This window comes from Acomys russatus, chromosome 17 (genome assembly GCF_903995435.1).
Source record: "Acomys russatus chromosome 17, mAcoRus1.1, whole genome shotgun sequence".
In the NCBI taxonomy this organism is placed as follows: domain Eukaryota; kingdom Metazoa; phylum Chordata; class Mammalia; order Rodentia; family Muridae; genus Acomys; species Acomys russatus.
In genome coordinates this window covers 39,042,659-39,055,198 of record NC_067153.1, presented here as the reverse complement: position 1 = coordinate 39,055,198, position 12,540 = coordinate 39,042,659, and the positions used below count along the sequence as shown (strand labels likewise).

The 12,540-nt window shown below is 54.0% G+C and overlaps 1 protein-coding gene across 5 annotated transcripts; it reads left to right on the top strand.

Annotated features, from left to right (window-relative positions):
* Positions 1-1,124: 1,124 nt before the first annotated feature.
* On the top strand, positions 1,125-12,301 carry Puf60 (poly(U) binding splicing factor 60). Of its 5 annotated transcripts, none has more exons than XM_051159776.1 (12): positions 1,125-1,264; positions 4,730-4,831; positions 6,858-6,953; positions 7,059-7,148; positions 8,006-8,056; positions 10,077-10,238; positions 10,321-10,413; positions 10,527-10,740; positions 10,820-11,010; positions 11,147-11,282; positions 11,455-11,690; positions 11,776-12,300. In XM_051159776.1, the coding sequence occupies exons 1-12, from the start codon at positions 1,241-1,243 to the stop codon at positions 12,073-12,075; spliced, it is 1,695 nt and encodes a 564-aa protein (XP_051015733.1). In that variant the 5' UTR covers positions 1,125-1,240; the 3' UTR covers positions 12,076-12,300. The 5 variants fall into 5 exon arrangements, with proteins under 5 accessions (XP_051015733.1, XP_051015736.1, XP_051015734.1 ...); XM_051159777.1 differs by having other exon boundaries at positions 1,198-1,264; positions 4,733-4,831; positions 11,776-12,301; XM_051159781.1 differs by lacking the exon at positions 1,125-1,264 and adding an exon at positions 2,941-2,957 and having other exon boundaries at positions 11,776-12,291.
* The last annotated feature ends 239 nt before the right edge of the window (positions 12,302-12,540 follow it).

The window sequence follows — 12,540 nt, the reverse complement described above, 5'->3', positions numbered from 1 at the left end:
CCCCAACACCCTGTTTCAAAAAACAACAACAAAGTGAGCTGCTAAGCTGAAAGAGCCAGACCTGCTAGCACCATACAGCAGGGATAGAAATCTAGAAAAGGCCTACACCCCCTTACCCCGCCCCCTCTGCATTTTTCAGAGAATTCCAGACACAACCATCACAAACCAGTCTGCTAAAGCAGCCCCACTGCCCACCCTCCCCTAACTTCCCAGCCTTTCACTTCTCTTTCCACTTAGGCTTTGCTTTCAATACAGCTCCTTTCCTGTGGTATTAAAAGAACTTCAGAAAGGGAGGAAAATATTCTGCCATATTTTACCAGAGATCTCTATATTAAATTTTGAAATTTTCAGGGGTGGGAAACAGAATGGCTGTGAGGAACTCTGAAGGTGCCTGAGCTTACAGATGTGGTGTATTGCAGGCAGCATTAAGGTTTTGGAATTGAATATAGTTCACGGCAAATGTCAGGGCAGCTCCTCACACAGCATACAGATTTAAAAATACAGATTTTTTTTGTTTTGTTTTGTTTCGAGACAGGGTTTCTCTGTGTAGCCTTGGCTGTCCTGGACTCACTTTGCAGACCAGGCTGGGCTCAAACTCAGCGATCCACCTGCTTCTGCCTCCCCAGTGACCGACCGGCTGAACATACAGATTTAAACACAGCTCAGGACTTGGGGACCAGCGTGCATATCTATACCCAGAGGACTGGCTGGGGAACCATCTCTTGGGTCTATCTGCAGGCCATCTGTTCAAAAAAGCTACTCTCTCTCTAGGAAAGAGAGAATGTTTCCGAATAAAAAAAAGAGGACTCGTGACTTTAGATGAACACTGCAAAGACGATGCATCATCAGTCTTTTTGTCTCCAGTCTCAGCTGTCTACGAACAGAGACGAGAAGGGATCGGTTGCTCTTTTCCATTTTTAGCGAGTGGACTCAAGTGAAATAGGGTGTTGATAAAATAGGCAGACGGAACTGATTCAAGAACGTTGCCCCCCATCCCACAAGGATGCAGGCTTCTCCGAGGATCCACACCCTTACTCCGGCCCGCTCCGCCCCGCCCTGCTCCGTCCTCGCTGGTTACGTTAAGTGCCTGCTCCGCCCCGGAAATGCGTTCCGGTCTCCTTCCACGTAGTTAGGGAAAAGGTCTTCTATCGCGAGAATTCCGCGTCCGCCGCCCAGATCGCGCGAGACTGCGGAGAGAGCTGGGGCTTGTGGCGCGCGCGGCGGCCGCGACGGACGCAAGATGGCGACGGCGACTATAGCTCTCGTAAGTGAGTCCCTCGCAGCCGGGGGCGGCCGTCAGCTGGTAGGAGTGGGTCGGGGGCCGGGACGGGGTGCGAAGGGGTCCCTGGGTGCGCAGTGGCTTGACCGGGCCTCATACGGGCCTTCCTGTGGCCCCCGGCACGCGGGGCGGAGGCGGAGCGGGAACGCGCGGCTCCGGCCGCCGCTGTGCCTGCAGCTTCCGGCTCGAGGACTCCAGTTTCCGGCGGCTGGGCGGGGTGGGCCGGCTATGGGCTGCCCAGCAGCATCCCAGCGGGGCGGTACTCGCTTTGCTGAGGTTGGGCGACTGTTGTCTAGGCGGCTGGCGGCGACAGGGAGCCTCCGCGCCTCCTTGAGGTCTGCCCGACTACACCCGTGTAGGGGACGCGGAAGGGGCGTACCCATTGGCATTTGCTGTACGCCGTGGTGCCCAAGATGGCTCTGTTGGAGAACCTCCGACAATCAGTGCCTGTTTAGGCCCTTGGTCTTTTGGGCATCATAAGACGTTGCTAACCCCTTGCCTTGTGCTGGACGCCCCAAGGGGTGAGCTTCGCTCTGCTCTACTCAGCATTTTCCCTGGTCAGTCAGGAATGTTTTGGGAGTGATGGTCACAGGTGTTCCTCCCCACTTACTTTAGGAACGACATATCTCGTGGACCTAACTCCACTGCGAAACAGCCTTTTATTAACTGTTCCCTTCACCCAGAGGGATGGGGCAGGGTCTGAGGAAACTCAAGCAGGTGTCTGGAGGCAGGACTGGTAGGGTCTAGTATACACAAGCGGTCATTGCTCAGTCCTAGCTGGGAACTGCACCCTCATACTGGGAGAGGGGCACCTGCCCCAGCACTGTCCCAGCGAGGGGTAGAAACAGTGTGTGCCACTCAAGTCATGGCTAACTTTGTTGTTGTTGTTTTTGTTTTTGTTTTGGCTGTCTTGGATTTGCTTTGTAAACTAGGCTGACCCCCAACTCACAGAGATCCGCCTGCCTCTGCGTCCCCAAGTGCTGGGATTACAGGCGTGCCCCACCAAGCCCCACTTAGGCTAACTTTTTTAACAACTCATGTTCTGCTGCTTGAAGCTACAGGAGCAAATGGTCTTTGTGTAAAGACGGGCAGAGCGTTGAGGACTTGGTGACTGTCCTTAGGTGGCTGTCAGTTGATAGAAGAAAGGGAGACAAAGTATAAGATAGAAAGTTGACCAGGCACTGGAGGAGAGCAGACGCCTCATTTCTGAGTAACCCCTGGTGTTCATGCAGAAAGGTCAGCTGGGGGTCAGCTGTACCATACATAGCTCAGTGCCAAACGGGCAGTGTCATTGTTGAGATGGGCACAGGCAGTAAGCCACACCACTGAAGCAGTCGCGATAGTCTTTGCCAGCAGTTGATCATGAAGCCCCAAGAACTGTCTTTCTCTCTTCTCTGTTTTGCTGCATCCACAGTGCTCAGTACAAGCAGGCTACCCAGGAAGTAGCACTGCTGCCTGTGAAGGGACCTGGACAGATGGAAGACAGCGTCCTGCAGCCAGCCCTACTGTAGGGGTCTGGTGCTGCTATTGATGGTACTGATAACAGCTAGAACATGTGGCTTGCTTTCCATGTGCAGAGACTAAGGGACTTCATGGGAGATGATTCCGTAAATCTTCACTGCTGCGTGAGAGCCAGGCCATGCTCCTGCACAAGAGGAGCTTGAAGCCTAGATTTTAGGTGATTTGCTCAGGTTATTTAATGTGTCTGGTAATGGAAATGACTCCTGTTTTGAGTTGGTGAAGGGCAGAGCTTGGCTTGTGCACCCAAGACACTCGGCAGCACTGTCCTTCAAGGGGGCTTTCCCCCTCTTGATGCACCCCTGCCTGGTGTTGGGAAACATTGCGACCTCAAGGCCTGCCATTTCCATTGCATGTGACTGTTAGGTCTAAACCCTGGGACAAATGAGCTCAGCAGTGGTGATGCGCACCTTTGATCCTAGCACTTGGGAGGCAGAGACGGGTGAATCTCTGAGTTCATGGCTAGCCTGGTCTGCAGAGGGAATTCCAGGACCGCCAGAGCTACACAGTTTCAAAAACAAAAAATGTGGGACAGATGGCTCAGATGCATAGTATTAGTTACCAGATGTGATAACAAAGGATGGTTTTCTCTAGGCTCTCCCGTAACTAGTTAGAACAGTGTTCTAGGTTCTGAACTGGAGAACTCTCTCCTGTAGTAAATGGGCTAAATTCGGTGGTCTGTCCTATGTAGTGTCCATGAGTGAGCTTTCCCTGGAATTGCTCATATGCATTATCTGCTGCTTTCAGCACTGTCCCTGTCCCTCGGTGACTGGTCATTTGTAGAGGCAGGAAGTTACACATGTCCCAGGTTCAGCATTCTCCTTGATGACTGGCTAGTGCCTGAAGCATGCTTTCACTGTGGTTGTTGAGAAGCAGCCTCTGTTTTGTGGATGCCTGTGCCACAGGTGTCACCATGAAGTCACAGTGGATAGTAGTACACACTCAACGTTGGTAGTACCAGGAATAGCTCAAAGTACAGGCTGAGTCAGCCACAGCTTCCAGTCCCATCACCAGGTCTTTGCAGTGTATTAGGCTGTGCTGCCATCCCTCCTTCAGTAGCCTGATTACCCAAAAGACATAATTTGTCCAAGTTGGCCAGCCTCTGCCTTTGTCTCAAAGAATGGGCACAACCATCTCTGTCTTTTGATACTTGCGGATCATGTTCTTGAGCTGATAGTAGGGTAAACACATTCCGCCTTCTGTTCACTTCCATTTCCGAAAAGTTGGGGTGGGTTTTAGGGCCCTTCTATCATGTCATCCTTACCACATTGCCCACCTTTACCTGAGGTCTATCAGGTAGCAGGGACTACACCACTGGGCCATGGTAAGAGCTCTACCTCTCGAGGGCTGCCTTTGGAAAACAGTGTTCTTTGTGTCCCTTCTGGTGGTGAGAGCTAAGCTCTCAGCTGTCGTCTTAGGACAGCTTTGCACTTTGTCTTCCTGGTGAGGGACGCCTAGGTTTGACCAGAGCTTGTACAATTACTAGAATAAGTGTTGAGCTAAGAGACTTAGCCCAAGTGATGGAAGCCGTGCTCCTGCTTCCTGGGAAGGATGGGAGGACACAGCCAGCTCGTCGCCTTGTCACTTAATCTGGCTCAATTTGTCAACAAAAAAGGGTGGTTTTCCTTGGCCTTGTGCTAGAACAGTGCTTGCTCTCTGTCCTTTTCTTCTTGTCCCTTCCTGGGAGACTGTCAACTGGAGCCTGCCTTAGCCGCTGCTCTGCTTGAGGCTGTGTATGTGCTGGGAGGCTAGAAGGTATAAGGGCAGTACAAGGTGGGAGTGGTGCAGGGAGAAATACTCATTTGACCTTCTGAAACCCTTGCCTAGCTTCCCTTGTTCTAGAAGAGGAATGCAGCCTTCAGCTTTGGAAGAGGAGAGGGTCTGGGTGATAAGTTTGTATGATTATTCGTTACATTTCCTTCCTGCCTGCAGCAGGTCAATGGCCAACAAGGAGGGGGATCCGAGCCAGCAGCAGCTGCTGCAGCGGCGGCGGCGGCAGTGGTGGCAGCAGGAGACAAATGGAAACCTCCACAGGTATTATTAACCTTAACCGTCTTTTTCCTCAGGCCTGCCTGCCTGCCTGCTCATGAGTCCCTGGGCCTAGAGAGACCTGACTAGGGCAAATTGGAAATACGGGTGGGGAAAGTGTAGTGATCAGACACTGGGGCCTAACCCTGCCCCTCCTCAGCCTTCTTCTGTTTGGCCTCTTTTCTGTGAGAGCTCATCTAGCCTAAGCCTGGCAGGGCCTGACAGTTGGCTAGCCAAGCAGCAGGGGGAGGAGATGGGGGCAATGGTAATAACCACGGCTACCCCTCAGTGCTGCTGGCTCTGAGCCATTAGCATTGTGCAGAAGGATGGGCCCTCTGTTTCAGAATGGCAGTGTTATGTCTAGAGCCAGAAATATGGATTTCCATCTTAGCTCTTTGTTTTCATGTGAATAAAACAACAAAATAACGTGAGTTAGGAGACCCTCTCCCCATACTTCTCTGGGCTGATGGGTGGGTATGGATGGATTTTGTTCTCTAGTCACTGGCCCATGGGAGTAAGTCTTTTGGGACATGAAGCTGGCCTCTGTTGTTGCTAGGTGATAGGTTCTTTATTCCTGCCTCCAGAGTCCCATGAGGTTTCAACAAGATAGTGTGGTAGCCCTCCCAGCACTGGTGTGTGTGGGTGGGAGGGTACATACAGAGATGTTGGTATGCAGCCTGGATCTTGGGAAGTTGTGGGGGCCGAAGCTCTCTGTCCTGACTGGCTGGCCAGTGCGCCACTGGTTGGTGGGAAAAGGGCCTTTTGTTCACCAAGACAAAGAAGAGATTGAAAAGTTTCTAGGGGGCTAAGAAGAACTAGCATTGATTTCCATGGTGACAGCCTACTCTAGTGTCACAGTCTCATAGGCCTGGGGCCAGCTCAGAGGGCAGAGGACAGATCTAGTATGAGCCAGACTGCAGCCCTTGGTCTCATCCATAGGGTCTTCCTGAGACTGCCCCAGAGGGGCTTTATAAGCTTCCTGCCTTTTGACCCTTGTCCAGAAACTCAGCATTCTGGCATCTACAATGGGGTTCAGGGAGTTTTCAGTCAGCCAGACCTGGCCTGCCTCCTTTGTAATTCAGTCCTTGCCTGTTGTTACTCCTAGGCTGAGGGCTTTCCTTTCTGCTGTTACTCTCAAAGGTTGTGTCTGAAAGCCTAGAAGAGTCACCAGAGGTATTTTGAACTGGTGCTTACATAGTCTGGCTCTGTCCGTTACTCTCAGGGTCTGCTGGCTCTGCTGATGGGCTTTCCCTGTTGACATGATGTGTCCCTCTCCTACAGACAACTTGGAAATGGCTTTGGTAGGAACCTAAACACAGTTCTGGTAGCATTTGGTTATGTCTGCAGCAAGAGTCAAACCCTCCTAGCCAGTACTACCTGTTTTACATTCATTTGGCTAGGGTGCTGCGCATGGTGTGCTACAGGAGCATTAATGGAAGTGGGCTGTAGCCCTTCTCAGGGGTCAGGAACCTGCTGTCTGGGAGGTGTGTAGAATGAATGTCTTCAGGGCTAAAAAGGCATTGTTGGAGGGAGGCCCCTTGCCTTTACTTGTTCTGGGATGGACTAAGGGTCTGGCAAGGGCTGTTGAGAAAACTAAGAGGCTGGAATGCCAGGTAACCTGTGAGTAATGAGTCTTTGGTCCTGCCTCTGCTCTTTGGGCCCTGGAGGACAATAGAGGCTGGCTGTTGTACAAAATGTGGGACAGACTCGGGTCAAACTGTCTTCAAGGGTAGGTAGACTGCTCTCCTATAATAGTTGCATGAGGAGGCCATTGTGGTGTTTGACCCTACAGGGTACCTGCCTGGTTGGTTTAATATGTCCTACCCAAGAGTCATGTCTGTGACAGAGGCCAGAGTGGCGATAGCAGTGTCTAAAGAGAAGACCTGCATCCTAACCAGGCAGATGGTAGTTTGTGCTGGTGCTTATCTTTTGGTTCAGGAATCTCTCGGGATAAAGGGCCTGTGGGGTTTCTTGGGCCCACATGAGAAATCTTGAGTTTGCTGTTGAATAACTCCCCTATTTTCTACTCTAGGGCACAGATTCCATCAAGATGGAAAATGGGCAAAGCACAGGCACCAAGCTGGGGCTGCCTCCTCTGACGCCCGAGCAGCAGGAGGCCCTCCAGAAGGTGAGAGTGCACCTCCTGGGTACAACTGCTCAGCCCGGGTTGGTGAGGCAGGCCATCCCCCTGCTGCCTGGGCCCCCCAGTGCTCCTCATTACTGTCTTTTGCAGGCCAAGAAATATGCAATGGAGCAGAGCATCAAGAGTGTGCTGGTGAAACAGACCATCGCGCACCAGCAGCAGCAGCTCACCAACCTGCAGGTGAGCTCCACCACCCTCCTGCACGCCACTGCCACTGTCTTGGGGCTGGCTCTGCTGGAGGCCCTCCTGCTCAGCCTGGGCCAGGAAGCCTTCACTGCCCCTCCCCACTACCTCCACCATCTCCTCCTCTTCTCTGCCTCCTCCTGTGCCTGTGGCCGACTGCCCCCAGAAGGTGTTATCACTCTCAGACTCTCAAGATTCATTCTCTGGACCGCCAGGGTCCTCTCTGAGGCATGAGTGGCCTGGCCTTTCCTCCTGTTGCTTGATAAGGCCCCTTCTCCACCCCCTTCCCACTCCTTTTCTATAGCTCTGCCCAGCTCTCCTTCTTGGTCTTCCCACTGGTGCCTCTGGGTCTCTACCACACCCTTGTCACCCAGGCTGTGCACAGCCAAGGTGGCTGCATGTAGATTGTGATCCTCCCTGCCCCTATGGTCAGGTTTTTATCCCTGGGGCCCTCGACTTGAAGGGGCAGACTAGGGGTGTGCGCCACGGGCCCTCCTCTAGGCTGCAGGCTGTGATACCTGTGGGAAGAAGCCTTTGTGAAGCTGACAGGTTCCTGGGCCTTGAGCCTTCCCCACCCACAGGGCCATACTAGTTGTTCACTGTGCTCTGTCCATCCCTCTCCTCCCTCCCTTCCTTCTGCCCTCGCCGGTCCTGCTGCAAAGGCTGTGGGGCGGGGCACCTGGGGCTCTGAAGCCCCCCTGGGCAGGTGCCAGTGGCCAGCAGAGTGGGAAGGCAGGCGGGCCTCCCTGGCAGGGCGGGGACTCCGCGCCTTGCTGCTGTCTGCGTGAGGTGTTGACAAGAGCGGGAGACTGCTCGGCTCCAACAGACTGAACTCTGTCTTTACTGTCTTTCAGATGGCAGCAGTGACAATGGGCTTTGGAGATCCTCTCTCACCTTTGCAATCGGTCAATAGAAATGCTCACTTCTTCTGGGGCTCATGTCCTTAGTCAGGGCTAGAGGGGGGCAGTGCAGCCCACTGCTGGGGACCTTGCTCCCCTGGCCGGCCCTGCCCGCCAGCTCTGGAAGAGCACAGCAGAGCGCCAGGCATGGTGGGGCCAGTGGTGTGGGCACTCACCCCGGGACCGCCCCTGGGGAGGCCTCCATCTGCTCTGAGGGCCCACCTTAAAACTAACCGGCCAGGTAACTGCGGAGGGCAGCCGCGGCAGCCAGCCAGGGAGGGTAGCTGCCAATGCCAGGCTCATCTGTGCCTTGCCACCCCATGTGGGGGATGTACCTGTGGACCTCCAGCTCCGACAGTCTCCAGGCTGCCCGGGCTCTTGGGTTGGGGTCAGGCCCCTTGATAAGAGAGGGGTCCTAACTGTGGCCCCATCATACTCTGGAGGGAGGATGGATGGATGGGATGGGGGGTGGGGGCCTGAGTGAGCAAGAGAGGGAAGGGCAAACAATAACTTGGGTCACAGACCTAGCTCTCAGCAGGGGGTAGAGGTCGTGTGGCTATGGCTGCAGCAAGCAGAGGAGTCTGGGAAGGATATGGCTCTTCCTTGCCCAGAGGCAAGTTGAAGTGGCCAGGCCCTATCCTGGGGAGATCCTGTGGGAAAGATATGGCCCTTTCTCTGGTTGTCCACTTGGAGGGCCACCCCTGGACGAGTTGCCCTTACATTTGAGACATACTCTGTCTACTACTATGTCTGAAAGGGAGCTGTTGACTCTCCGAGGAGGCCTGGGAGATGTGGTCAGAAAGCCCTGTAGTTAGGTAGTCTCACCTTCAAGGGGAGACTTGGCACTCTCTTGTTAAACTGGGACCTGAAGGACAGATGTGGCTTCATGTCTGTGTGGGGCTTAGAGAAAGGGTGGCTCTACCATTGGGGCCCTTCATCTGGGCAGGAGCCTGAGGCTTGTCGGGAGCCAAGTTTGAGGGAATAGCCCCAAATTCAGGGAGCTCCTGATTGGAGGAAAGATAGGCCCCACCTGGATGAGTTGTGTTGGTGGACCTTTTAGTCCTCTTCTCTAAGGAAGACTGGGCTATACTAGGCCTGCTAATGTCTGAAGAAGTAAACTGGTCTCTTGCCACTGGGACCTTTGTTAGGGTGAGAGGAGCCCATGTTTGTGTTAAGGAGTAAGGCCCTGGCCCATGGGGCGCAACCCGTTACGTGTGGCTCTAGAACCCCGTCTGCCACATCTATAAAGTGTTGAAAGGAGCCTTTCCCAGGGCATGGGGAGGTCCCTCATTACACTGCCCAGCTCACTGCCAGTCCTGCCAGCTTCCCAGCCCCAAGGATCCCTGAGGCTTCTTCATTGGGTTCTCTGCTGCCTTGTGATGCTCTTACCTGGCCAGCTCTTGTGGCTACAGTCATGTGCTCCCAGCAGCTCTTTTTTTTGTGGGAGGTGTTGGGATGGAGAGAGTGTAGAGCACACTGAGTCCTCTCCTGTGTCTCCCTGCATGAGCAGCTTGCTCCTTGTTCTCTCCAGAGAGCCCCTGTCTAGGCTCCCAAATTCCTTCCCTGGGATCTCTTCTGGGCAAAGGCTGCCCCGTCTTCTGCCACCCTCTCTTTTGGCCTCCATGCCAGTAGACTTGGACAGCTAGCTCCTCCTTCCCTCTTCTGTCCCAGAACTTGGCTGGGCTAGTTGGGAGGATCTCCCAGCCTAGCCCAGGTACCTGGCCCCCAGACTGGAGAAGTGGGCTGAATTATAGGGCATTCAGCCTTGCCTTCTGTTACCACAGTCTGTCTGGAACCTGGGTGGGCTGGGTACTTCCATGTCCTGCTGTTGGGCCTGGCCTTCCTTGGGGTGGGGTCCTGTTGACCCCTAAACCCTGGCTGCAAGTGCCCAGCCTGCATCTCACTGCTGCGTGGGAAGAAGCCCTTCCCACAGCAGAGCTGGGTGGGTGGGCCAGGACGGGAGAGGGCTGCTGAGTCTCCTGCCTTCCTGACAAGCCAGTGGCTCTCTCCTTCTGTCCTGCTGCAGATGGCAGCTCAGCGGCAGCGGGCACTGGCTATCATGTGCCGGGTCTATGTGGGTTCCATCTACTACGAGCTGGGAGAAGATACCATTCGCCAGGCCTTTGCTCCCTTTGGCCCCATCAAGAGCATTGATATGTCTTGGGATTCTGTTACTATGAAACACAAGGTAAGCAAATCAGAGCTACTCCAATGCCCTAGCTTGCCCTTTTATCCGCCTTCCTGGCCTTATAGCACCTTCCTGTGTTTAGGGCTTTGCCTTCGTGGAGTATGAGGTCCCAGAAGCTGCACAGCTGGCTTTAGAGCAGATGAACTCAGTGATGCTTGGAGGCAGGAACATCAAGGTGAGGACAAGAGCAGTGTGGAGTGCTTTGTGAAGTTACTCACATACACAGAAGCAGTCAGCACAGGCCTGGGCTGATGGTAAAAAGGCTTTGTTCTTGATCACTTTCTTCAGGTGGGCAGACCCAGCAACATAGGACAGGCCCAACCCATCATAGACCAGCTGGCTGAGGAGGCTCGGGCTTTCAACCGCATCTATGTGGCCTCTGTACATCAGGACCTATCTGATGATGACATCAAGAGTGTGTTTGAAGCCTTTGGCAAGATCAAGTCTTGTACACTGGCCCGGGACCCCACAACTGGCAAGCACAAAGGCTATGGTTTTATTGGTGAGTTTGGGAGGGCCAAGAAGAGGGAGCCCACCTGGTACTGGGGCTGGCCTTTCTCACTGCTCATCCTGCCCCGCAGAATATGAGAAGGCCCAGTCGTCCCAGGATGCTGTGTCCTCCATGAACCTCTTTGATCTGGGTGGCCAGTACTTGAGGGTGGGCAAGGCCGTCACACCCCCCATGCCCCTGCTAACACCTGCCACGCCTGGAGGTCTCCCGCCTGCTGCTGCTGTGGCCGCAGCTGCAGCCACAGCCAAGATTACAGCTCAGGTGAGAGCTGGTGCAGTGATGTGGGTGTGCCAGTGGGTGGACAGGTCCACTGATCCTTAGGGCACTGGACCTTCAGATTGGTTTTGGGTGGACGTAGCCAGTCTAGAGACTGACTATGGTTGCATTTTGGTTTCAGGAAGCAGTGGCTGGAGCAGCAGTGCTGGGTACTTTAGCCACACCTGGACTAGTGTCCCCAGCACTGACACTGGCCCAGCCCTTAGGGGCTCTACCCCAGGCTGTCATGGCTGCCCAGGCCCCTGGAGTCATCACAGGTCAGTCTGGGTGGGTCAGGTTCTCTACCATTCTTTACCTCCCACCTCAAGGCTCTGCCTTCAGCTTCCCAGCCCATGTTTGCTTCAGTATAATCTTCAACGCCAGGGCAGGCTAGCTATAGCCAACCAGCTTTCCATTTGTGACTATTAAACTTGGTTGGTTTTGCTGCAGGTGTGACCCCAGCCCGCCCTCCCATTCCGGTTACCATCCCCTCTGTGGGAGTGGTAAACCCCATCCTAGCCAGCCCACCAACACTGGGTCTCTTGGAGCCCAAGAAGGAGAAGGAAGAGGAGGAGCTGTTTACTGAGTCAGAGCGGCCAGAGATGTTGAGTGAACAGGAGCACATGAGCATCTCTGGCAGCAGTGCTCGCCACATGGTCATGCAGAAGCTACTCAGAAAACAGGAGGTAGGTGGGGCCAGTGCCAGCACCTCTCAGGGTAGAGTGGGTGTGGTGGCTGATAGGCCACAGCATTCCGTTTCCTTTCCCACAGTCCACAGTGATGGTTCTGCGCAACATGGTGGACCCCAAGGACATCGACGATGACCTGGAGGGAGAGGTGACAGAGGAGTGTGGCAAATTTGGTGCTGTGAACCGGGTCATTATCTACCAAGAAAAGCAGGGCGAAGAGGAGGATGCAGAAATCATCGTCAAGATTTTTGTGGAATTTTCCATGGCCTCAGAGACTCATAAGGCCATCCAGGCCCTCAATGGGCGCTGGTTTGCTGGTCGCAAGGTGGTGGCTGAAGTGTATGACCAGGAGCGTTTTGATAACAGCGACCTCTCTGCGTGACTTTGGCCTTGTTTCCTGGACTTGCACTTGCCCCTTATTTCCTCTGGGTTTTGTAGAGTGTTGACAGTGGTGTCCCTGAGACTAGGCACTCTGCCCAATCCACCCTGTAGTGTACATAAAGGTGCAGATACTGCTGGCCCTGAAATCGCTGTGTCTGACTTAAGTTGGCCCCTTGACTCAGCCAAGTTTGCCTTGTGGGGGATGTGTTCTCTGTGTTGTCAAGGCACCTGTGACCCAGGAGGGGATGAGGTTATAGGGGTGGGCGTTGCTTTATCTCTATTTGTGGGCAGTGCTGGCTTGCAGCCCTAGCTCGTGTAAATAGTGCTGAAAGAAGTTCAGACCTGAGATCTATTGGATCCAGGACGAAAAGCGCGCCGGATGCGCTGTAGGTCGTGAAACTTAGTGCTGTGATTGGGTCTGGCCAGAATGGGTCAGGAAGTTCCGGCATGCTCTCCGTGAGAACGC

Bases quoted from the DNA above. Each gene is read 5' to 3' on its own strand.
- Puf60 (XM_051159776.1), top strand. From the start codon at position 1,241: ATGGCGACGGCGACTATAGCTCTC. The intron at 1,265-4,729 runs GTAAGTGAGTCC...TCCTGCCTGCAG, and splicing joins CGACGGCGACTATAGCTCTC to CAGGTCAATGGCCAACAAGG. The intron at 10,239-10,320 runs GTAAGCAAATCA...TCCTGTGTTTAG, and splicing joins CTGTTACTATGAAACACAAG to GGCTTTGCCTTCGTGGAGTA.